This window comes from Strix uralensis, chromosome 38 (genome assembly GCF_047716275.1).
Source record: "Strix uralensis isolate ZFMK-TIS-50842 chromosome 38, bStrUra1, whole genome shotgun sequence".
In the NCBI taxonomy this organism is placed as follows: Eukaryota; Metazoa; Chordata; class Aves; order Strigiformes; family Strigidae; genus Strix; species Strix uralensis.
Window position 1 is genome coordinate 368,866 of NC_134009.1, and position 24,487 is coordinate 393,352.

Genomic DNA, 24,487 nt, shown 5'->3' on the forward strand with positions numbered 1-24,487 from the left:
TGCCAGTGCCAACAACGGTGATGATACTGGTGCCAGTGCCAACGCCAGTACCAACACCACTGACAGTGCCAACGCCAGTGACAATGCCAGTGACGATGCTGATACTGGTGCTGATACCGGTGATGGTGTTGATACTGGTGCCAATGCCAACACTGGTGCTGGTGCCAATGCCAGTGCTCGTACCAACACCAGTGACGATACTGGTGATGATGCTGATACCAGTGCCAACGCTGGTGCCAAAACCAATGACAGTGTCAATTCTGGTGCCAACGCCAACACCAGTGCCAATACCAACACCAGTGCCAACACTGGGCCCAGTAACCGGTGACGGTGTCGATTCTGGTGCCGATGCCAACACCAGTGCTAATAGCAGTGACAATGCCAACACCAGTGCCAACGCCGGTGCGGATGCCAGCACCCGTGCCGATGGTGACACCAGTGCTGATACTGGTGCCAATACCGACACCAGTGACAATGCCAACACTGGTGACAATGCCAACACTGGTGCGATACCGGTGCCGATGATGCCAACGTGGGTGACAATGCCAATACCAGTGATGATGCCAACACCAGTGACGATGCCGATACTGGTGCCAATGCCAACACTGGTGCTGCTGCTGGTGCCAATACTGGTATCAGCGCCCGCACCAGTGATGATGCCGACACCAGTACCAACACCAGTGCCAATGCCATTACCGGTGACGCCGCCAACACCGGTACTGGTACCAACACCAGTGACAATGCTGACACTGCCGATGATGCTGATACTGGTGCCGATGCCAACACCAGTGACGATGCCGATACCGGTGCCCACACCAGTGACAGTGATGATGCCGATACCGGTGCCGATGCCGCCGCCGGTGCCACCACCGGTGCGAGAGCGACCAAAAAAGCAGCACTTGCCTCTAGTTGCCTTCGATTTGCACAGCGCTGAGCCGGAGGGACCCTGACAGCGAGGGTGATGCCGCCTTCGGTGAGGTGGGGACCCCCCAAAACAGCCCCAGCTCTGGTTTCTGCACCCCCCTCCCCGTGTTTTTTGGCGGGGGGGCGCAGAGGAGGGACGTGGGGCTCGGTGCCTCTTGCTCGGCTTTTTTTTTTTTTTTATTTTGTATGGCCAAATTTTGCCCTCAAGTGCCTGTTTGCCCCCTTCTCCCTTCCCTGTTGGCCCCCCCAGGTCTGCTCCCCCCCCCAAAAAAAACAGTATTAGGAAATATTGACAAGGGTCCATGACCTCCATCGCTCAGGCTGGTGGGGGGCTGCCCCTCCCCTGCTCCCCCAAACCCCCTTCCCCACTGCGTGTACACCCCAAGGAAGGTGATGGGGCTCCCTCTTGCTACTTGGGTGGCAGCGGGCGCCCCCCACCCCACTGGGGCCCCCCCATTTTCTAGCCCCCTGCCCCCCTCAAAGGTGGGGGCTGCCGGTACGGGAGCGCTGAGCTTTTTTTTTTTATTTATTACTCAAGCTTCGTGTGCGTGTGTACACCGGGATGGACGCCAACGCCATCACCGCAGCCTGCAACACAAAACCCCCTCTTTTTACCCCCAAAATAAACCCACTGCCAGTGTTACAGCGGAGGAGGGAGGGCTCCCCAAAATACCCCCCCTCCCTCCCCAAAACCAGCCTCGCTCAGTATTAGCCTTAAAGGAACCAGCTGAATGTGAAACCACCGGCCTGGCCGGGCTGAGCCACCAGTGTTAACGCGCCCGGGCAGGGGGCGCAGGCAGGCCGGGGGGGTGACAAGGCTGTCCCCTGTCCCTCCTAGGGTGACCTGACCCCCCTCTGGGGTGACCTGACCCCCCCCTCTTTGCCCTGCCACTGCCTTGTCACCGTCACCAGCAATAAATGACACAAGCTGCACTCGCCGCCCAGCTTTGTGCGTGTGTTGGCGTGACACCGTCTCGATGAGGGGAGGTGACAGTCCCCAAAGTGTCACTTAGGGGTGGTGGCACCCAAATTGATGGCACAGGACAGCGGGTGTGGGCACAGGGTGCTGCTTTATTGCTGGGGGGGGGGATGGGACACGGGGGTGTGGCTGTCCCCTGGGTTAGGCATCCAGCACCAGTGTCACCCAAACCCACCTGCTTCGTCCCTGCCCCGTCGGGGGGACAGCCAGGACGTTTTGGGGACACTGTCCCTAGACAGAGATGGAGCCGTCGCGGAAGTCGGTCCTGCCAATGAGGGCATTGAGGAGGACAGGGTGGCCTTGGCGGCACGCATCCTGCGCGGCGCGGAGCACGGCCTCCAGCCGCTCACGGTCCGGGCGACCCACCACGAAGCCTTTGCCACCCAGAGCTTCGGCCACCAAGTGGTAGTCTGGAGGGAGGGGACGGGGGGGGTGGCCCTGTCACCTCCATGGGAATGGCTTGATATGGGGGTGACATGGTGCCACCAGGCATGGCCTGAGCCAGGGTGATGCGTGATATGGTGCCACCAAACATGGCCTGATCTGGGGTGACAGGTGACACGGTGCCACCAGACGTGGCCTGATCTGGGGTGACCTGATGCCACCAGACGTGGCCTGATCTGGGGTGGTGGGTGACCTGGTGCCACCAGACATGGCCTGATCTAGGATGACAGGTGACATGGTGGCACCAGACATGGCCTGATCCAGGATGACACGGTGCTACCAGACTGGGCCTGATCTGGGTGACCTGGTGCCACCAGACATGGCCTAATCAGGGGTGACCTGGCGCCACCAGACGTGGCCTGATCAGGGGTGACCTGTTGCCACTAGATGTGGCCTGAGCCAGGGTGACCTTATGCCACCAGATGTGGCCTGATCCTCCCAGGGGTGACACAGCCCCTGCAGGCACAATCCAATCGTCCCTGGAGGTGACCTGACCATGTGATTGTCCCCAAAGCTATGTGATGCCACCAGCCCTGGCCTGGTCCTTCCCAGACTGACACGTGACACCCAGCCCAGCTCAATCCACCCCAGGGTGACACAGTGCCACCAGGTACAGCCTGATTGTCCCCAAGGTGCCATGATGCCACCAGGCATGGCCTGATCATCCCCACGGTGACGTGGTGCCACCAGGCATGGCTCAATCCACCCTAGGATGACATGGGGTCACCCGAGTGTCCCCAAATCTGGGGACAATATGGGGGGGGGACAGTGCTCACCCAAGTACTCAAGGCCACATGCCACGTTGCTGCCCAGCAAAGCCACTTGCTCCCGGGAGATCTGGCTCCAGCACGCGTCGTTGCCCACCAGCGCGATGACAGGCGTCTGTAGGTGACAAAGCATGGGGCCACCACGCCCCGGTGACACCCCAGGACAGGGACAAAACCCCATTTTTTCCCCCCACCTGCCACCTCACCCCGGTTTTGCCACCATCTGACCTTGTGCCGCACGAAGGTATCGAACTCCATCAAGCTGTAGCCCAGCGAACCGTCACCGTAGAGGACCCAAACCTGGCACCGGGGAGGGGACAAACACCGTGAGGCCACCATGGGTGGCTCAGTGGCCACCGTCCCTGCAGGCCACCGCGTCCCCGTACCTCCGCGTCGGGACGGCAGAGCTTGGCGCCGAGCGCGAACCCTCCGCCGACTCCCAGTGTGCCAAAAGCTCCTACGGAGACAACAGTCGGCGGCGTCACCCAGTTGTGTCCCCTCTACGGTGACAGCGTGGCCGGGGGGGGGAGGGGGCAGGGGGGTCCTTACCGGGGTCCAGCCAGGAGAGGGGACGTCGGGGACGGACGATGTAGGCAGCGGTGCCCACAAAGTCCCCCCCATCGGCTACCAGGAGGCTTTCGGGGGGCAACAGCGAGTCCAGGCGGTGCAGCAGGTCCAGGGGGTTCAGGTGTTGTGGGGTGGGGGTCGCTGCTTTCTCCCTGTTGGGGGGAGACACCCCCCCCACCACCACCCCAGGGTAAGGAAAAGGTGGGTGGGATCCCCCAAAGAATGGGGGGTGGGGCCCCCAGTTGGAAATGGGTTGAGGTACCCCAAGGACTGGGAATGGGGGACCCCCCCCAGTTGGAAATGGGTTGGGGTCCCCCAAAACTGGGAGTGGGGAGCCCCCCCAAACTGGAAAGGGGCCAGGATCCCCCCCAAACAGGCCAAGATTCACACCCCTCCCTGTCCCCATCCCTGTGCTTGTCCCTGTCCCCATCCCCGTGTCTGTGTCTGTCCCTGTCCCCGTGTCTGTCCCCACACCTGTGCCTGTTCCTGTCCCTGTGCTTCTCCCTGTCCCTGTGTCTGTCCCCAACCTTGTCCCCATCCCCATCCCCACCTGTCCCTGTGCTTGTCCCCATCCCCATGCCTGTCCCTATCCCTGTCCCCAACCCTGTCCTTGTCCCTGTTCCTGTGTCCATCCCTGTCGCCAACCCTGTCCCCATCCTCACCCCCATGCCTGTGCCCTCCCCTGCCCCTGTGTGTGTCCCTGTGTCTGTCCCCATCCCTGTCCTTGTCCCCGTTCCTGTGTCCCTGTCCCTATGTCTGTCCATGCTTGTCCCTGTGTCCATCCCTGTCCCTGTGTCTGTGCCCACCCTCACCCCCACGCCTGTGCCCTCACCTGTCCCCATCCCTGTCCCTGTCCCCACGCCTGTGCCTGTTCCCATCCTGGTGCCAACCACTGTCCCCACGCCTGTCCCTGTCCCCGTGTCTGTCCCCAACCCCGTCCTTGTCTCCATCCCTGTCCCTGTGCCTGTCCCCATCACTGTCCTTGTTCCCATTCCTGTGTCCATCCCTGTCCCTGTGTCTGTCCCCATCCTCACCCCCATGCCAGTGCCCTCCCCTGTCCCCATCGCTGTCCCCATCCCTGTCCCCTCACCGGTTAAGCTGCTCCTTTTTCCGCTCGGCCTCGCGCAGCCCCTCGGCCCAGTCGCGGGGGCAGGCGTAGCCCCGCAGGCTCCGCGCCAACCGCACCACGAAGGAGGCGGCGTCGCCTGCCGAGAACGCCCAACTCGTCACACCCCACACCCCCATTTCAGGCCGGGGGTGGGGAAACCAGGGCAGGAATTTGGGGGAGGGAAGCGGGGAGGGGGGGGTCTCACCTTGCACGGCGAGCCGGGGTTTCCAGAAGACATCGGAATTACGGAGAAGCTGCACCCGGTCCCGGTTAACGGCCACGACGGCGGCGCGACGCCCGAAAAGGCGCCCGTAGGAGAGACGAAAATCACAGACAGCACCTTGGGGACAGGCGTGGGGTGTCACAATGGGGACGGGGACGCTGTGGGTGTCCCCGTGTCCCCCCACTCCCCCACCCCGGTACCTGCCAGCAGCACCAGGTCGGCATCGCGGAGGGCGTCGCGGCGGTTTTGGCGCAGGAGGAGGGGGCTGTCAGGGGGGAGAAGCCCCCGCGCCGCCCCCCCCAGGTAGCAGGGGATGCCCAGGGCCTCCAGCGCCGCGCTGCGGGTAGGCAGGCGTCAGGGTGCACCAAAAATGGCTCGGTGGGGCTCCAAAATGGCTCAGTTTGGCCCCAAAACCAGCTCAGTCAGGGCTCCAAACTGGCTCAGTTTGGCCCTAAAACCAGCTCGAGCAGGGCCCCAAAACCGGCTCAGTTTGGCCCCAAAACCAGCTCGAGCAGGGTCCCAAATTGGCTCAATTTGGCCCCAAAACCAGCTCAGTCAGGGCTCCAAACTGGCTCAGTTTGACCCCAAAACCAGCTCGAACAGGGTCCCAAAACTGGCTCAGTTTGGCCCTAAAACCAGCTGGAGCAGGGTCCCAAACTGGCTCAATCTGGCCCCAAAACCAGCTCAGTCAGGGCTCCAAACTGGCTCAGTTTTGCCCCAAAACCATCTCGGGCAGGGTCCCAAAACTGGCTGTTGGAGACCCAAACTGGCTTGGTTTGGCCCCAATATCGGCTCAGCCAGGGCCCCAAATCTGGCTTGGTTTGGCCCTAAAACTTGACTCAGCTGAACCCAAAAACTCACTCAGTCAGGCCCAAATCTGGCTCATCTGTCCCCAAACCGGCTGATCCATCCTGACACCAGCTCATCTGACCCCAGATTGGCTGATCTGTCCCCAAACCCAGCTCAGCTGTCCCCAGACTGGTTCATCCATTCCCAAACTGGCTCAGATGTCCCCAAATCAGTTCACCTCTCCCCAAACCATCTCATCAGACCCCAAATTGGCTGATCTGTCCCCAAACCAGTTCAGCTGTCCCCAAACTGGTTCAGCTGTCCCCACACCAGCTCAACTGTCCCCACACCAGCTCAGCAGCCCCCAAATTGGCTCCGCCATCCCCAAACCGGTTCATATGTCCCCAGACCAGTTCAGCTGTCCCCAAACCAGTTCAGCTGTCCCCGAAGCGTCTCACCGCAGCTCCTCGGCCGGCGTGGGTGGCAGCATGGCCTGGCTGCCCACCAGCACCAGCGGCTTCACAGCCCGGCTCACCAGCTCTGCGCACTGCTGCACCTGTGACCCAAAACCACCTGGATTGGCCCCAAAACCCACTCGATCAGGTGCCAAAACCCAACTCAGTCAGTCCCAAAACCAGCCCTATTTGGGCACCAAAACCCAGTTTGGTAAGCACCAAAACCAGCTGGGTTGAGCACCAAACCTGGCAGGGTTGGCCCCAAAACCCAACACTGTTGAACCCCAAAACTGGCTTAGCTGAGCCCCAAAACCAGCTCAGTTGGGCCTCAAAACTGGCTTAGCTGGGCCCCAAAACCCAGCTCCCCTGAGCCCCAGAAACCAGCCCAGTTGGGCCCCAAAATTGGCTGTCAGCCCCAAAAACTGGCTCAGCTGAGCCCCAGAACAAGCTTATCTGGGCCACAAATCCAGCCCAGCTGAGCCCCAAAACCAGCTCAGCTGAGCTTCCAAACTGGCTCAGTCAATCCCCCAAAATCAGCTCTGCTGAGCCCCAAAACTGCCTCAGTCATCCCCAAAACCTGGCCCAGCTGAGTGCCAAAACCAGCTTAGGCCCCAAAACCAGCTCAGCAGCACCCCAAAACTGGCTTAGCTGATCCCCAAAAAATGGCTCAACTGAGTCCTAAAATCAGCCCATCTTAGCCCCAAAACCAGCTGATTTAACCCCAAACCCCACCTCTGCCACACCCCAAACCTGCCTCAACCACCCCCAAACCCCTATTTGCCACCCCAAAACCCACCTCAGCCAACCCCCCCCCCCATCCACAGACACCCCAAAACCCCCAAACCATGCACGGGGAAGGGGGGGGGGGGTGTCCCCCCAAAACCCACCTCATCCTCGGTGGCCAGCGGCACCTTCACGGGCAACGGGGACACGTCCCGAGGCTCCCACGCACCCGCGAAAAGGTTACGGATGTAGTTTTGGAGGTACCTACCGGGGTGGGGGGGATGGATATTGGGGTGCTGGGACACCTTGGGGTGCTGGCAGCACCCTGGGGTGCTGGGGCCGGGGGGGGGCACTCACCACTGCACCGCCTTTCCCCGCAGCCCCCGGCTGCTCTTGGTGCCACCGATCTCCTTTTCCACCACGTGGAAGGGGTACAGCACGTCGATGGGGAGCTCCACAAAAACGGGTCCTACAGAATCGGGGTGCAGGGCAAGGCGGGGACCCCTCAACATCACCCCAAAACCGCTTTGGGTGGGGCTAAACCCCCCCCCCCCCCCCAAATTCAAACAGCAACACCCCAAAGCACCGCTGCAAACCGCCCCGGGTGACGCGCAGCGGGGAAAAAAACCCCACCACCACCCAACCACCCTACCCGCTACCCCGGGGGGTGTTTTTAGGGTGTCAACACCCCCCCCCCCCAGTTTTTTACCGGGGGTCCCCGACTGTGCGGTGGCGATGGCTTTGCGGAGGGTGGGGACGATGTCGCGGACGGCGCGCACCGAGACGCACGATTTGCAGAGGGTCTTGAAGAGCGAGAGCTGGTCGATGTCCTGCAGCGCTCCCCGCCCCTGCCGAGAGAATTAAAATGAGCTTCGAACCCCCAAAAATGAGGGAAAACCCCTCAAAAAATGGGGTGTCCCCACCTTCTGCAGTGAGGCGGCTGCTCCCCCGATGAGCAGCACCGGGGACTCGGCCATCTGGGCGTTCTTGACGGCCGTCACCGTGTTGGTGACGCCGGGACCGGCGGTGACAGCGGCGACACCGATGCGACCTGTGGGGAAATGGGGGGGGGGGGGAAAGGGGGTCCCTCTGCACCCCGATTTTTGTCTGGGGGTTCAGGGCACGCTTGGTTGATCATCTTGAGGGCACCCAACCAGCTGAATTAGCTCGGGGTGGGGGGGAGGGAAATGGGGACAAAACCCCCCATGGAAAGACCTTGAACACCCACAAAGTCTTTGAACCCTTCTTGACTCAACTGGGACCCCCCAAGCTGGGACACCCCAAAACCCTCCATCCATTGGGGTGGGAGAAGGTGCTGGCCACGGGGTCACCTTCTCCTTGCTGTATCCTCACCAGAGTTGCCAAATTATCTCCTGGGGGGATAAATGGGGACAAAACCCCCATGGAAAGACCTTGGACACCCACAAAGTCTTTGAGCCCTTCTTGACTCAACTGGGACCTCCCCCAAGCTGGGACACCCCAAAACCTTCCATCCATTGGGGTGGGAGAAGGTGCTGGCCACAGGGTCACCTCCTCATCTGGTCCTTACCGGAGTTGCCAAATTATTTCGGGGGGGGGCAATAAATGGGGAGAAAACCCCCCACAGAAAGACCCTGGACACCCACAAAGTCTTTGAGCTCTTCTTGGCTCAACCGGGACCCCCCCCAAGAGGGGACACCCCAAAACCTTCCACCCATTCGGACAGGAGAAGGTGTTGACCATGGGGTTCACCTTCTCCTTGCCGTATCCTCACCAGAGTTGCCAAATTATTTCTAGGGAGCAATAAATGGGGAGAAAAACCGCCCATGGAAAGTGTTTGAACCCTTCTTCACTCAACTGGGACCCCTCCAAGTGGGGACACCCCAAAACCCTCCACCCATTGTGGCAGGAGAAGGTGCTGAGCATGAGGTCCCCCTCCATATCCGCACCCGAGAGCCTGGAGACGGCATCGGCGGCGAAGACGGCGGTGGCCTCGTGCCGGGTGTCCACCACGCGGATGCCCAACTTCTCGCTGGCCACCAAGACGGGCGAGATGTGGCCACCAGCCAGGGCGAAGAGGAAGCGGACGCCGTGCGCCTTCAGCACCTCCGCCACCAACTCACCGCCGTGCCGGGGGCTCCGAGGGTCCACCTGCGCGGGGAGGAGGCCACCGGGAGGACGCGCACGGTTGTCACCGTCCCTTTGCCAAACCGTTGGCCGAGATCGCTTCAAAAATAGGCATTTTTGGGCAAAAGAGCAGCGGTTTTGCCCGTTTCATCCTACCTTGTGGCAGAGCTGGTAGAGGAGCCCCAAGCGATAGGCCACGCCCAGCAACGCCACCGCCACGAGCCCGGCACCGGCGCAGCCGATGCCGACAAGGAGATCCATGGGGATGCCGGAGCGCCAGGAGCTGGAAAATGTTGCCAGGATGGAGGGGAAAAAAAAAAAAAATCAACAGGAGATTGAGGTTACACAGACCAGGGATGACTTGAACCCAGATTAACTGAACCTGGATTAACTGAACCCACGTTAATCAAACCCAGATCAACTGAACCTGGATTAATCGAACCCACATTAACCACACCTGGTTCAACCAAACCCAGTTTAACTGAACCCGGTTTAATTGAGCCTGGTGAACGGAACCCTGTTTACTCAAACCCAGTTTAATCAAATCCAGTTTAATCAAACCCAATTTAAATAAACCTGATGAACTGAACATGGTTTAATTGAACCTGGTGAACTGAACCCAGTTTGATAAAGTCCAGTTTAACTGAACCCAGTGAATTGAACCTGGTTTAATCAAACACAGTTTAACTGAGCCCAGTTTAACTGAGCCCAGTGAATTGAACGCAGTTTAATAGAAACCAATCGATTGAACCTGGTTTCACTGAACCCAGTTTAACTGAACTGGGTGAACTGAAGCTGGTTTACTCAAACCCAGTTTAAATCAGTTTAATCAAACCTGATGAACTGAACATGGTTTAATTGAACCCAGGGATTTGAGCTCAGTTTATTTGAACCCAGTGAACTGAACATGGTTTCACTGAACCCGGTTTACTCGAAGCCAGTTTAATCAAACCTGATGAACTGAACATAGTTTAATTGAATGTGGTTAACTGAGCCCAGTTTAATCAAGTCTGGCTTAACTGAACCCACTGAACCCAGTTTAACTGAACCTAGTGAACTGAACCTGGTTTAAATGAACCTGGTTTAATCAAATCTGGTTTAACTGAACTAAATTCACACAACCCGGTTTAACCAAACCTGGTAGAGTGAATCTGGTTTAATTTAACCCAATGAATTGAATCCGGTGAATTGAACCTGGTTTAATTGAACCCGGTTTAACTGAGCCCAGTACCACTTCTCCGCCTCAACCCTGGCGCCAAACTCAGCTCATTTGCATAATTACCACCTAACGAAGGCGTCGGTGGCGCCCCAGCATCAGTCTGCTACAATTCTTGGCAAGGGCATGAAGACCCGAGGGGAAGAGGCAGATGATACCAAACCCGCCCTAATTTCCCCAAAATATACACGGTTTTAGCCACCTCCCGCACCCGGAGCGGATTCCGATGCCGGATTTTCTCCTTAAATCCCAATTTCCCCCTTTTGGGGCTTAAAAACCAGGCAGATGGGTGTTGCTGCTCACCAGCGGCAAACACAAGAGTGAAATGGGGCAAAACTGAGCGAAATAATCCCATTTTGGGGGCAGTTTGGGGGTTTGGTGGGTGTTGCCCCCCTCCCACCCAGGATGGTGGTACCTGCTGGGTGACAGCGAGGTGACGACAGGTCCCTGTGACAAAGGGGACAAGCTCAATCTTGGTTTTCTACCCCATTTTGGCTCCTTGTCCCCGGGGCCACCTTGTCCTTGCTGCCCCCCCCCCCCCCCCAACATGGCCACGCTGTCCCACCCCCCCCACCCCCCCCGTGGCCACCCATGTCCTTATTGTCACCGCGGCCACCCCTGTCCCTAGTGTCACCCCACGGGTGCCTGTGACACCCCAGGGACGCCCCCAAACCCCTTCCTCGCCCCAGACCCCCCCATTCCTGTGCCCCCACAGACCTCATGCCCCCCCCCTCAAATTTATGACCCCCCCAGGGCCCGGGGACACCCCGCCCACGGGGACTCCGTGTCCCACGTCCCCTCACGGGTGTCACCGGTTCCACGCCCCCCCCAGACCCCCCCTATTCCCCCGACCCCCCCCCGCTGTCCCCGCAGTCACCTGCCCTTCCCGGAAGCACCGCGGCCCCGCCCACACCTGTCGGACACGCCCCCTTTCCCAAGCCACGCCACAGCCCCACCTGTGGCCACGCCCCCTCGGACCGTCCGGATTTGGCGGGGGGGGGGGGGGGGGGGGGGGATCCCGCAGCCCCCGAGCGTCCCCCCGCGCCGCCGCCTGAGTCACGTGACGCGCCCTTCCGGCACCCCCCCTCCTGTTTCCCGCGGGCGCTCTGACGTCACGCGTCCGCGCACCGCCCACCCCCCTCCTCTGCGCGCTGATTGGTGGCTGGCGGGGAGGGGCGGGGCGGAAGCCAAAGGGGGCGTGGCAATGGGGACGGGGGCGTGGCGTAAGGCGGGGCCTGGCAGGGGCGCGCCCCAGGGGGGTTCCCCCATGGGGGAAGGGGGGGGGTTACATGGAGCTCTCACTTGGGGGGGGGGTTACCTGGCGGGGGGTCACTTAGGGGTCCCAATTTGGGGGTTTCACGTGGGGGGGTGATCTGGGGGGGCATTTGGGGGGGTCTCCCATGGGGGTCCCACTTCGGGAGTTTCACATGGGGCGTTTCTCTTGGGCGGGGGGGTCTCTCTTGGGGGGGGCTCTCCCTTGCGGGGTGACTCCCTTGGGGGGGTCTCTCCTGGGGGGGTGTCTCACTTGGGGGGGGGGTGTCTCTCTTGGGGGGGTCTCCCATGGGGGTCCCACTTGGAAGGTTCCAGATGGGGGGGGGGTATCTCCCCCAGGGTGTCCCATGGGGCCTCCCATGGGTCTTCGGGGGGGGGGGGGGGGCGTCTCCCATGGCGGGGGAGTGTTCCCATGGGGGGGGGTTCCCATGGAGGGGGGTCCCATGGGGGGGGGTCTCGCCCAAGGCTTTACCCGAGCCACGGGTGTTCCCACCCCCCCGCAGAGACACGCGTGGGCAAACAACCCCCCCGGCCCGAACGTCCGGGAAGCTGCCGCAGACCGGACTGGGGTGTCCTGTGTCCGTCGCACCCCCCCCCCCCAAAACCCTTCCCGGTCCCGTGTCCCCCCCGCCGGCACCGGGAAGGCGCGGGGGGGGGGTGGGGGGGGTCAGAAATTCCGGCCCGGCTCCGTGACAGGAAACTCCGGGGCTCCGTCACGGCCGGGGGAGGCGAAATCCCCCTGGGGAGGGTGGGGGGGGGGCTCAATTCCTCTCCGCGGTGACGTCGCCACCGGGAGGGACCCAGACGCTCCCCCCCCCCCCCCGCCCCCAAGGATGGGGGGGAGCTGGGCAACCCCCTGACGCTTGGATCCACATCCCCCCCCCACCGCCGCGGTGTCCCCCCGCCCCCGGTGCCGCCGTTCCTCCCCGGTCTGTCCCCACCCCCGGTGTCCGTCTGTCCCCACCCCCGGTCCCTCCCCGGTGCCACCGTGGTCCCCTTCTTTCCTCGCAGTCCCTCCGCCCCCCCCCCCCCCCCCCCGGTGTCAATCTGTCCCTCCCCGGTGCCACCATGGGGTCCCCCCGGGGGTCCCCCCGCTCCCTCCCCGGCCCCGCCCTGTCACCCGTTGTCCCTCCCCGGTGTCCCCGGCCCCTCCCAAACCCGCCCGCTCCCTCCCCGGTCCGTCCCCCGCCCCCCCTCCCGGTGCCCGCCCGGTCCCTCTATAAGGCGGCTCCGCCGTTCAGCCCCCGCCGCGATGCCGCCGCTCGCCGACCCCGAGAGCCCCCCGCTGCCCCCCTGCCCGTGCCGGGGCCGCTCCCGGAGCCGCCTCCGCCGCCTCCTCCCGGTTCTCGCCGCCCTCGGAGCCGCCGCTCTCGGGGCCGCCGCCGCCACCGTCGCGCTCCTGGGGGTGCTCCGGGACGGGACCCCGCCGCAGGTGGGCACCGGGGGGGGGGCGCTGGGGCTCCGTCTGTCTGTCCAGGGAGCCGGTTGTCCTGGTGTCTGTCTGTCCGGCTGTCCCTCTGTCTGGCTGTCCAGGGAGCCGGTTGTCCTGGTGTCTGTCCCTCTGTCTGGCTGTCCAAGCGTCCAGCTGTCCGTCTGGCTGGCTGTCCAGGGAGCCCATTGTCCATCTGCCTGGTTGTCCTGGTGTCTGTCTGTCCTGGTGGTGTCTGTCCGGCTGGCCAAGTGTCCATCTGTCCAGGTGTCCCTCTGTCTGGTTGTGCAGGTAGCTGCTTGTCCATCTGGTTGTCCTGGTGTCTGTCCTGGTCCATCTGGCCGGTTGTCCACGCATCCAGTTGTCCAGGTGTCTGTCTGTCCTGGGGTCCATCTGGCTGTTCAAGTGTCCAGGTGTCCCTCTGTCCAGTTGTCCAGGTATCCAGGTGTCTGTCTGGTTGTCCAAGTGTCTGTCCTGGTGTCCATCTGTCTGTCCCATTGCCCAAGTGTCCATCTGTCCAGGTGACTGTCTGTCCTGGTGACCACCCATCCATCTGTCCTGCTGTCTGGTTGTCTGTCTGTCCAGGTGTCCGTTTGTCTGGGGCTCCATCCAGCCGGGGGATGTTCACATGTCCATCCAGTTGTTTGTTTTTCTGTCTGCTCATTTGTCCGTCTGTCCGGGTGTCCATCAGCCTGGGTGGCCAGTTGTCTGTCTGGGGGGGTCTGTCCAGTTGTCCATCTTTCTGTCCATCAGTCTGGGTGTTCACCCATCTCCATCAGGTGTCCGGTTGTCCGTCTGTCCAGGTGACTGTCTGGGTGTCCATCCAGTCGTCCATCTGTCCACTTGTCCATCTGTCCATCAGTGTTGGTGTCCATCCAGGTGTCTGGTTGTCTGTCTGTCCAGGTGTCCATTTGGGTGTCCGTCTGTCTGCGTGTCCCTCCATCCAGGTGTCCATCCGCCCGCTTGTCTGCCTGTCTGGCTGTCCAGTTATCAGTCCGGTTGTCTGTCTGTCCCCGTGCCCATCTGGTTGTCCATCTGTCCACCCATCTGAGTGTCTACCTGGGTGTCCAGTTGTCTGTCTGTCAGGGTGTGCATCTGGGTGTCTGTCCAGAAGTCCATCCAGGTGTTCATCCATCTGGGTGTTCTTGCCCAGGGGTCTGTCCGTCTGTCTGTCTGGGTGTCCATCACTCCAGGTGTCTGTCCACCTGTCTGTCCCTCCAGGTGTCCGTCCATCTGGCTGTCCATCCATCCAGGTGTCTGTGTATGTGTCTGTCTGGGTGTTCATCCCACTGTCTGGTTGTCCATCCATCTGGGTGTCCATGTCTGTCCAGGGGTCCATCCATCCGTCCACGTGTCCCTCTGGGTGTCCATCCATCTGAGTGTCTATCTGTCCGTCCCAGTGCCCATCCTGGTGTCCGTCCACCCAGGCTTCCCCCCCATCTCCCCGCATCCTTCTGGGTGTCCGTTCCTCCGCGTGTCCGTGTGTCCATCCAGGTTGCACACCCCGGTGGTGTCCATCTGTCCCCAAGGACCCACAGGGTGTCCACCCGCCGCAGGGGGGTGGTGGTGGTGGGGAAGGACAATACATCAAGCCTCCAACCCACCCCCTGTGCCTCAGTTTCCCATCCCCAAAGTCCCCAAATCCCCCTACCTGTCCCCAATCCAGGGGTCACCCCCTTCCCTGGGGACCCCCCAAAATACCCAACGGGGTGCTGGAAAGTCCCCAAATCCTGATGCGACACCCAACTTCCCCTTCACCGAGGTGTGTGGGGGGGAGACACACACTTGAGGATGAGGCCGCCCAGGTCCTTCCCGCCCGCTGACACTCTTTCCTCTCCCTCACAGGCTGCCACGGCCGCCCACGTGCTGCTGAGCGCTGGTAAGTCCCCCAGGCCTGAGGCCACGGTGAGGGGCTCTGGGGTTCTCGGGGGGGGGGGGGGGGGCGGGGGGGAGCCCGGGGAGGGTGTGGGGGGCCAAGGAGGGGCTTTAGTCCTTCCTTTGGCAGCTCGCCCACTCGTCTCGAAAAACGTCGCACGGGTTCCTCCTTCCGCCCTCGGAAACGTCACCCTGGAGCATCCGGGAGTGTTACAGGGCGACAGTGGTGCCCAGGGTGTCACGGAGTGTCCCCGGGGTGTCACAGAGCATCCTCCATCCCTGCGGTCCCCAGGGTGTCACGGAGCATCCTCTGTCCCTCTGGTCCCCAGGGTGTCATGGAGCATCCTCCATCCCTGCGGTCCCCAGGGTGTCATGGAGTGTCCCCAGGGTGTCACGGAGTGTTGCTGGGGCGTCACGGAGCATCTTCCATCCCTGTGGTCACCCTGACACCCCAGGGTGTCACAGACTGTGGCCAGGGTGTCACGGAGCATCCTCCGTCCCTCTGGTCCCCAGGGTGTCATGGAGTGTCCCCAGGATGTCACGGAGCATCCTTCATCCTTGCGGTCCCCAGGGTGTCACAGAGTGTTGCTGGGGTGTCACGGAGCATCTTCCATCCCTGTGGTCACCCTGACACCCCAGGGTGTCACAGACTGTGGCCAGGGTGTCACGGAGCATCCTCCGTCCCTCTGGTCCCCAGGGTGACACAGAGTGTCCCCAGGGTGTCATGGAGCATCCTCCATCCCTCTGGTCTCCAGGGTGTCATGGAGTGTCCCCAGGGTGTCACGGAGTGCTGCTGGGGCATCATGGAGCATCTTCCGTCCCTGTGGTCCCCAAGGTGTCACAGAGCATCCTCCATCTTTGTGGTCCCCAGGGCGTCATGGACTGTTGCCGGGGTGTCACGGAGCATCCTCCGTCCCTGTGGTCCCCAGGGTGTCACAGAGTGTTGCTGGAGCATCACGGAACATTCTCTGTCCCTGTGGTCCCCAGGATGTCACAGAGTGTCCCCAGGGTGTCACAGAGCATCCTCTGTCCCTGTGGTCCCCTGGTCCCATCCCGGTTACCCCTGGGTGGGCTGCGGCACCCCAAGGGCATTGGGTACCAGCACCCATCTCCTGTTGGGGGCACCCACTACCAAGCAGGGTCACCCCATCGCCCATCAGGAGCACCCATCACCGAGCAGGATCACCCACCACCCCTCTCCTCCCCCCAGGCTCGTTGGCGGTGCCATCGCGACCCCGTTGGCGCTACGAGGAAGGCATCAACGGCGTCTTCCTCAGCGGTGACGTGCAGATGACAGCCGGCGAGCTGCAGGTGACAGCGGGTGGCCTCTACCTCCTTTACGGCCAATTCGCCCTCACCTGCACGGCACCCACGTGTCCCCCCGGCACCGTCACCCTCCAGCTCCGCCGCGCCAATTCACCGCGCCCGTTGCTCACCGTGCCGCTGGTGCTGCCCGGAGGTGCAGGATCAGACCCGGCACGTTCTGGTTTGGCTCAAGCAGTTGGACAACTCCAGCCCGGGGATGTCCTCAGCCTGAATCTGGCCGGGGATGTGGCCGGGGACGGGGACGTGGCCGGGGACGGGTGGCAGCTGGCACAGGACGACCGGGAGGGCAACTTTGTGGGGCTGCTGCGTATCGCTGGAGGGTGACACATGGGGTGGCAACGGGGTGACCAGCGGGGTTTGAGGCTGGTCACCTTCCTGGTTGGGGACATCTGGGGACATTGCTGACCTCCACGCCTGGAGATTTGGGTCCCAAGACCCCCATGTCAAGGTTTTGGGGACATCTGGGGACATTGCTGACCTCCACGCCTGGAGATTTGGGTCCCAAGACCCCCATGTTGAGATTTGGGGACATCAAGGGACATCAAAGACCTGGAGATTTGGGGACATCAAGGGACGCTGCAGACCTCCATGCCTGGAGATGTGGGGCTGGTGACCCACCTGCCTGGAGACTGGGGACATCAGGAGACCCTCGTGCTTGAAGATTGGGGACATTAAGGGACATTGCAGCACCCCCATGCTTGAATATTTGGGGCTGGACACCCCCATGCCTGGACACTGGGGACATGGAGGGACCTCGGACACCCCCGTGCTGGCCATTGGGGGACCCCAGTGCTGGACACTTGGGGACACCAAGGGACCTCACAGACCCCCATTTTGGGGACACTGGGGACCATGGAGACCCCGTGCCCAGAGATGTGGGGAGGTCCCTGCTGGTCCCAGCCCCCCTCTCCCCACCCCAGCCGGCCTGGGGGGGGGCCCCTCCCCCGCTAAATTATTACATGGTGCATGGAGCCGCTTTATTTATTGTTTAATAAATTTATTTATTATTCTCTGTGCCCCCAAATGGCCTTAATTACCCCCAAAAAAAGGGGATCCCCTGGGGTTCCCCCCCCCCCGAGTGCTGTCACTGATCTGGACGCCGGGGTTCACACGTGTGCAAATACACGCACACGGATGTGTACGCCCACGGACGTGTGCACACACAAATGCACAAGCGTGTGCACGGGGCAGGCGTGTGTGTGCGCACACCTCGATCCGCGCACACGCACACAGGCGCGTGCAAAAGCAAAAAAGGCACATCCGTGTGCACACGCGTGTGCGAGGCGCGGGTGCGGGCAAATGCAACTCCACGTGCAAATCCCCATGCGTGGGTGCACGTGCACAAGCAGACGCTCGTGCAAACGCACATACGTGTGCGTGCACACACGTGGGCACACGCAAAGGCACATGGAAATGCCAACGCACATACGTGTGCATAAGCACACGCGTGGGCACCCACCCCCCCGCCCCGTGTCCCACTTTCTTAGGTGTCGCTGTCCCGCTGCTTAGAGCAAAAAAAAAAAAACCCAAGCCTCCGGGTTTTGCAAGGGGGGGCCCCCCCGCCCACGGCCCCCCCCAAAACCAGCCCCCCCCCCCCCCCCCCCGCTGTGGCCTTATCTGGCCTCCAGCAGCAGGAAATCCTCCTCGTTCGACGCTCGCACCAGGGCCGTGCGCCGCTTGCACGAGGAAGTGGAAGGGACCCAGGTCCTGGGGAACACACACACACGCACACACACACACACACACACATCTGGGGCTCAATTGTCCCCCCAAATCCTGGATTCACGCCCCCTGGAGCAGGGACAAAGTTGGGGGGGGGGGGCACAACCTCATAGCAGCCAGCAGAGAAGCTCCACTCCAAAGGGCAAAGGTGCTTGGGAATAGGGGGGGCGGGGGGGAGAGTCTGAATAGACCCTCCCTCTGAATAGACCCTGATCCCCCCAAATTTGCCCTTGACCCCCCCCAAATTGCTCCTGACCCCCATTTTCCCCATTGCCCCCCCCAACCCCTAGATTTGCTTCTGCACCCCCAAATCTTCCCCGGACCCCTCAATATACTCCAGACCCCCCCCCAATTTACTCCAGCCCCCCCCCAGAGCCCAGCTCCCCCAATATCCCCCAGCCCCCCCAATTTTGCCCTGCACCCCTAGATTTGCCCTGTCACCTCCAAATTTGCCCTAGACTGCCCCACTCTGCCCCTGACCACCCCACATTCGCCCTAGACACCCCAATTTGCCCCAGACACCCCTAATTTTGCCCCAGGCCCCTACAATTTGCCCCAACCTCCCCCCAATACATCCCAGACCTCCCCCAATTTGCCCCAGAACCCCCCAAAATTTGTCCCTGCCTCCCCCTTTCATCAAATTCTGCACCCAACAGTTTTTCTTCACTTTTATTTTTGGCTCATGGGGGGGGGGGGTGTCAGGGTGGGGGGGGTCCCCCAATTTGGGGGGGGAGGGTGTGTCCCCCAACCCCTGCCTGGCCCCACCTGGGGGAAACTGAGGCACAGCAGAGATGGTGCTGGACCCAGGCACATGCTGGGGGGCAATCCTGGGGGTGGGATTGGAGTTTGGGGGCCTCCCCTGAATATCAGGGTTAACCCCCCCCAAATAAATAGGTAAAAAGGGGTTCCAGAGGTCCTGCAGGGAAGGACCCAGGTGACTGGGTGGGTCAGGGTCCAGGTCTGGAGGGTCCAGGTCATCAGCACCCCATGCACAACCCTATATGAGCCACCGGAGAATCCCCCCTGCTCGCCAGTCCTGAGCCTCAGGGGTGATGGGGGGGGGGTCAAAGAGGTCACCACAGGCTTCCAGTGAGGGACCCCGGGGTCCGGGGTGGGGGTCAAGGTCCAAGTCTGGAGGATCCAGGTCATCAGCACCCCCGTGCACAACCCTATACGAGCCACTGGAGAATCCCCACCCCCATCCCAGTCCTGCACCTCAGGGATGCTGGGGGGGGGGGGGTGACAACCAAGGTGTCACCGGTGCCTGTCCCCCCAAAATAATCACACCATAAACATCCCAAAATAAGAGCGGGTGCCATCCACCACCCGCACCAGCTCGGGTGCCTGCACGCGGGTGAAAACCTCGTCGCCCGTTTCGAGGTGCACGAGTCCCCCCAAAAAACTGTGTCGGGCCCAGGGGACCCCCCGAGCCTGGTGACAATAAACCACCTTATTCACCAGAAGGTCGAGGACACCGGGATAACGGGGGGTTCGTTTGTGGATGCCGTGGAGGGTGGCGGCCTGTGCCGAGCACCCCGGAGCGCCCAGCTGCACCTTGGAGTAAACGAAGTAGAGGCCGGGCTGGTGGCAAACGAGGGAGCCGCCGTGGTAGCCCAGGCCCCGGATGAAGGCCCACGACTTGGCCGGTTCCCACCGAAGGGACCCGTTGGGTTGCGATGAGACGTCGGCGTCAGCTGGGGGGGGGGGGAGGAAGAGGAGGGATGAAGGCATCCTGGGTGCTGAGCACCCCAAAAGCTTCCATCAGCACCCCGCTATAAGGGGACCCAGGTGTCCGGGGAGATGCCCCCCCCAAACCTTCCAGCACCCCCCATTATCTATAGGGGACACAGATGTCTGGGACAACGACCCCCCCCCAACCTTCCAGCACCCCCCATTATCTATAGGGGACCCAGGTGTCCAGGTCAATGACCCCCCCAAACCTTCCAGCACCCCCCATTATCTATAGGGGACCCAGGCATCCGGGTCAATGACCCCCCCAAACCTTCCAGCACCCCCCATTATCTATAGGGGACCCAAGTACGTGGGACAATGACCCCCCCACACCTTCCAGCACCCCCCACTATCTATAGCCCCCCCCTTCCCACCCCCGCCCTTACCTATGAGATGAGCCGCTGGTTTCTTAGTTGGGGGCGGATCTGCAAAGTGAACCCGGGTGTCCAGGTGAGGTCCAGTGTCCCCAGGGTGGTGGCACCCGTGTCCCCAGGGTGGTGACACCCAGCTCCCCAAGGTGGTGGCACCCCCACCCCCAGGCTGGTGGCACCCTCATCCCCAGGGACATGGTACCCGTGTCCTTGGAGGCAGCGGGGGGGGGGGGGGGGGGGCCTGGGCTAGTGACACCCATGTCCCCAAGGTGGTGGCACCCATGTCCCCAGGACCCAGTTTTGGGGACCCACCTTGCAGCACCTTCTCCGACAGCTGCTGGTCCCCACTGGCCTGTGGACACCCACACGGGTCAGGGGACACACAGGGACATGGGGACACACGGGGACACACATGTGTGGACACGTGTCTGGGTATGGGGACACACAGATGTGCACATGGGGACATGAGAAGGGACACGAGGGGACATGAGGAGACACGGGGACACGAGGGGACATGGGGACACACAGATGTGCACATGGGGACACGAGAAGGGACACGAGGGGACATGGGGACATGAGGGGACATGGGGACACACAGGTGTGCACATGGGGACACGAGAAGGGACACGAGGGGACATGAGGAAACATGGGGACACACCTGGGGATACATGAGGGGACACGAGGGGATACGGGGACACACAAGGGGACACGAGGGGACATGGCAATACATGGGGACACTCACACCGGGATACACGGGGACAGAGAGGGGACACACACACACAGGGACACGCAGGGACACGCACACGTGTGTGCGCCCCCACAGCCCCCTCCCATGCCCTGGTGGTGTCACCCGCTGCCACACACACACGCGTGTCCCTCCACACACACGTGGTGTCCCCACACTGTCCCCATCCCCACCGGCCCCATGTCCTCCCCTATCGCTGTCCCCCATGTCCCCATGTCCCTAGATCCCCCATGTCCCCCCATGTCCCCCCATGTCCCTGTGTCCCCTCATGTCCCCAATGTCCCCCATGTCCCCCCATGTTCACCCATGTCCCCCAATATCCCCTGTGTCCCCATGTCCCTCCATGTCCCCACATCCCCCAAATCCCCCATGTCCCCCCATGTCCCCCAACGTCCCCCATGTCCCCCCCATATACTCGCCCTCCCATGTCCCCTCTGTCCCCCCACTTGTGTCGTGTCCCCCCCCCCCCCGTGTCCCCGCGTCCCCTCTCACCTGCAGCTGCGCCGTCACCCTCTGCAGCTCCCCCCGGACCCCCGCCAGCACCCAGCCCTGCACTGCCACCGCCACCAGTGCCAGGGCCACCAGTGTCCCCAACACCCACTGTCCCCAAGCTCGTCCCCGCACCCGTCGCCTCCACGCCGGGATGGGGGGGGAGGCAGCACCCATGGGTGCCCCGGGGGGGGGCACTGGTGGCCAGGGCCCCGCCAGGGCGAAGACGCCGTCCCCCATGGGCCACCCCTGGCGTGTCACCTGCCGTGTCACCCGGCGTCCTGGGGACCTGCACCCGCTTTATGGCCCCGGAGGAAACAGGGCCCACGTCACCCGTCGGTGTCACCACCCGGGGGTGGCTTCCCCCGTCATGGGGACACAACGGGCGGGGGGGGGGACGGACACGTGGCCACGTGATATCACCCACCCTCCAGGTGACAAAAGGATCCTTGTCCCCTCCACCGCAGTGTCCCCAGGGTGTCACCCCTTTTGTGTCCCCGGGGGGTCTCTGTGTGTCCCCCCATGTCCCCAACACTGTGCCCCCCTCCATGGTGTCCCCTGCACTTCCTCCATGGGGGACACATGGGGACCACAGAGGTGGCACAGCATCACCCTGGTTTTGGGGACATCGGTGACCCCACAAGTGTCACAGGAATGTCCTGAGGGCCATCAGTGTCCCCAGGGCCACTGGGGGTGGGAGTGGTGTCCCCATCCCCAGGGCCACTGCAGCTGGGGACATCAGGGGGTCCACAGTCTCCATGTCCCCACAGTGACCCTGGGATGCTGGGGGACAGCTTGGGGACAGTTTGGGGACAGTTTGGGGACACTGCAGGATGTCACATGACCACAGGGGGCCAATACAGGAAGCAGCTGGACATGGGGTGACACCGCAGGGGCACACGGGGCGGCGTGACACAGAGGGGGGTGGCACCCTCTGCCACACACACGGGCTCCCGGCCACCCCCAACCTTGTCCCCAGCGCGGGGGACACCACCCAGCCAAGGGGGACACGTGCCCAGCTGGTGACACACTGGCACACGCTTGTGCACGCGTTCACACACACGTGCGACACGCTTGTGCCATGCGCATGCCGGCATCACGTGTGCACACGCGCGTGTGCATGTACACACACTCTTGTGTCATTGTGCACAGGCATCAGGCACACGTGTGGTGGACATGCCTGTGCCATGCGCACACACGCGTGTGTCACGCACACTTGTGCTTCTGCATGCGCACAGACACTCGTGCCATTGCACGCCGGCACCATGCATGCACACATGTGCTACATGCTTGCGCCATGCATGCACACGCTTGTGCAAGTGCACACATGCATATTACATGCTTGCACCATGCACGCACACATTTGTGAATGTGCACACATGCATGTTACATGCTTACATCATGCATGGACATGCTTGTGCATGTGCACACACACGTGCTACATGCTTACACCATGCATGCACACACTTGTGCATGTGCACACACGCGTGGTACATGCTTGCACCATGCATGCACACGCTTGTGCACGTGCACACACGCATATTACATGCTTACACCATGCACGCACATGCTTGTGCATGTGCACACACATGTGCTACATGCTTGCACCATGCATGCACACACGTGCTCCATGCTTACATCATGCACGCACATGCTTGTGCACGTGCCCACACACGTGCTAATGCACACTTGCAGCGTGCACACACACGTGTGCCATTACACACTTGTGCCTTCGCACGCTCGCACACCCTTGTGCACGTCCACACACACATGCTACATGCTTGCACCATGCCTGCACATGCGTGCTCATGCTGCCAGCGCCGTGCACACCCACGCTTGTGCAAGCGCGCGTCCTCCCTCACTATGTTCTTGTGCACGCGCCCACGTGTGTCTGAGCGCCCACACGCGTTTGCAGCCGCATGGGCACACGCACCCACACGCTTGCACCCAGGCGTGAGCCCACGCGTGTGCACGGCCGTGCCTGGGGCTGCGGACGCCGGAGAAGTCACCGGAAAGCGCCGCCCGCGCGGGGCCTTGCTGGGAAGGCAGGAAACCGCCGCCACCGGCGGCACCCGGTGTGCCACGGCCGGGTGCTGGGCTGGGTGCTGAGCGTGGGGTGCACTCAGCAGCACCCTGCACCCCGCGGCCCCGTGCACCGTGCGGCGTCGCGTGGGAAATCGCAGGCGGCACCGGGCACCAAATGCCACACAGCACCGTGCGCTGTGCATCAACGTGCACCGAGGACGTGCAGCACCGTGCACCGAGGGTTGTGCACCGAGGACGTGCAGCACCGTGCACCAAAGGCTGTGCTGCAGCGTGTGCTGTGTGTCACCGTGCACCGAGGCTGTGCAGCACCGTGCACCGAGGGTTGTGCACGGAGCAGTGTGCAGCACCAGGCACTAAAGTCGTGCAGCACCAAGCACTGAGAGTTGTGCACCGAGGGCGTGCAGCACCGTGCACCAAATGCTGTGCTTCACCATGTGCTGTGCATCACCGTGCACCGAGGGCGTGCAGCACCCTGAACGAAGGCCCGTGCAGCACCGTGCGCTGTGCACCAAGCAGCGTGCAACACTGGGCACCGACACTTGTGCACTAAGCAACGTGCAGCACCGTGCACCGAGGGCGTGCAGCACCAGGCACCAAATGCCACGCAGCACCATGCGCTGTGCAGCACCGTGCACCGGGGATGTGCAGCACCGTGCACCACAGGCTGTGCACGAGAAGTGTGCAGCACCAGGCACTACGGGTGTGCAGCACCAGGCACCGAGTTGTGCACCAAGCAACGTGCAGCACCGTGCACCGAGCCCAGCGTGCAGCACCAGGCACTGAGGATGTGCAGCACCGTGCACCGAGGGTTGTGCACCAAAAACGCGCAGCACCGTGCACCGAGTGCCGTGCTGCACCACGCGCTGAGGACTGAGCACCGTGCGACGTGCAGCACCGTGCACGAAGGGCCGTGTGCCCCGAGGGCCTCATCCAGCCCCATAGGCCCCGTATGGTCCCAGAGAGGCCCATAGGGTCCCCTATAGCCCTGTACGGGCCCCCTGACCCCGCGGTCCCTATGGAGTTCACAGGGTTGCGTGGGCACCTATGGAATCCCCACAACCCCAACGTGCCCTATAAGGTCCCCGTGATCCTGTGGCTCCCTATGGAGTCTTCACAAGCCTGATGTCCCCTACAGGGTCCCCACAACCTTGTTGTCCCCTATGGAGTCCCCATCGTCCCT

General features: G+C 62.2%; 4 protein-coding genes across 6 annotated transcripts; 2 read left to right on the forward strand and 2 right to left on the reverse strand.

Moving 5' to 3' along the window:
• The first annotated feature begins 20 nt into the window (after window positions 1-20).
• On the forward strand, window positions 21-1,857 carry LOC141937219 (uncharacterized). The gene is made up of 2 exons (XM_074854772.1): window positions 21-978; window positions 1,463-1,857. The coding sequence occupies exon 1, from the start codon at window positions 21-23 to the stop codon at window positions 948-950; it is 930 nt and encodes a 309-aa protein (XP_074710873.1). The 3' UTR covers window positions 951-978; window positions 1,463-1,857.
• Window positions 1,425-11,390, reverse strand: HACL2 (2-hydroxyacyl-CoA lyase 2). 3 transcript variants are annotated; one of them, XR_012626870.1, is made up of 17 exons: window positions 11,258-11,390; window positions 9,242-9,368; window positions 8,908-9,109; window positions 7,903-8,030; window positions 7,689-7,827; window positions 7,337-7,448; window positions 7,144-7,243; window positions 6,260-6,357; window positions 5,213-5,349; window positions 4,995-5,129; window positions 4,772-4,886; window positions 3,664-3,833; window positions 3,501-3,571; window positions 3,343-3,414; window positions 3,124-3,229; window positions 2,079-2,313; window positions 1,425-1,512 (listed from the first exon to the last, which is right to left on the reverse strand). XR_012626870.1 is itself a non-coding variant. In XM_074854696.1 (17 exons), exons 3-17 carry the CDS (start codon window positions 9,344-9,346, stop codon window positions 2,135-2,137), a joined length of 1,869 nt encoding a protein of 622 aa, XP_074710797.1. In that variant the 5' UTR covers window positions 9,347-9,368; window positions 10,717-10,748; window positions 11,258-11,370; the 3' UTR covers window positions 1,976-2,134. The 3 variants fall into 3 exon arrangements, 2 of the variants coding, with proteins under 2 accessions (XP_074710797.1, XP_074710795.1); XM_074854696.1 differs by lacking the exon at window positions 1,425-1,512 and adding an exon at window positions 10,717-10,748 and having other exon boundaries at window positions 1,976-2,313; window positions 11,258-11,370; XM_074854694.1 differs by lacking the exon at window positions 1,425-1,512 and having other exon boundaries at window positions 1,976-2,313.
• A 1,435-nt stretch (window positions 11,391-12,825) lies between these two features.
• On the forward strand, window positions 12,826-17,213 carry LOC141937129 (uncharacterized). Its single transcript, XM_074854565.1, has 3 exons — window positions 12,826-13,005; window positions 14,848-14,881; window positions 16,088-17,213. Exons 1-3 carry the CDS (start codon window positions 12,826-12,828, stop codon window positions 16,525-16,527), a joined length of 654 nt encoding a protein of 217 aa, XP_074710666.1. The 3' UTR covers window positions 16,528-17,213.
• Window positions 17,214-18,670: 1,457 nt separating this feature from the next.
• On the reverse strand, window positions 18,671-21,517 carry LOC141937227 (tumor necrosis factor ligand superfamily member 14-like). Its single transcript, XM_074854782.1, has 4 exons — window positions 21,265-21,517; window positions 20,340-20,379; window positions 20,043-20,081; window positions 18,671-19,619 (listed from the first exon to the last, which is right to left on the reverse strand). The coding sequence occupies exons 1-4, from the start codon at window positions 21,499-21,501 to the stop codon at window positions 19,207-19,209; spliced, it is 729 nt and encodes a 242-aa protein (XP_074710883.1). The 5' UTR covers window positions 21,502-21,517; the 3' UTR covers window positions 18,671-19,206.
• Window positions 21,518-24,487: the final 2,970 nt, after the last annotated feature.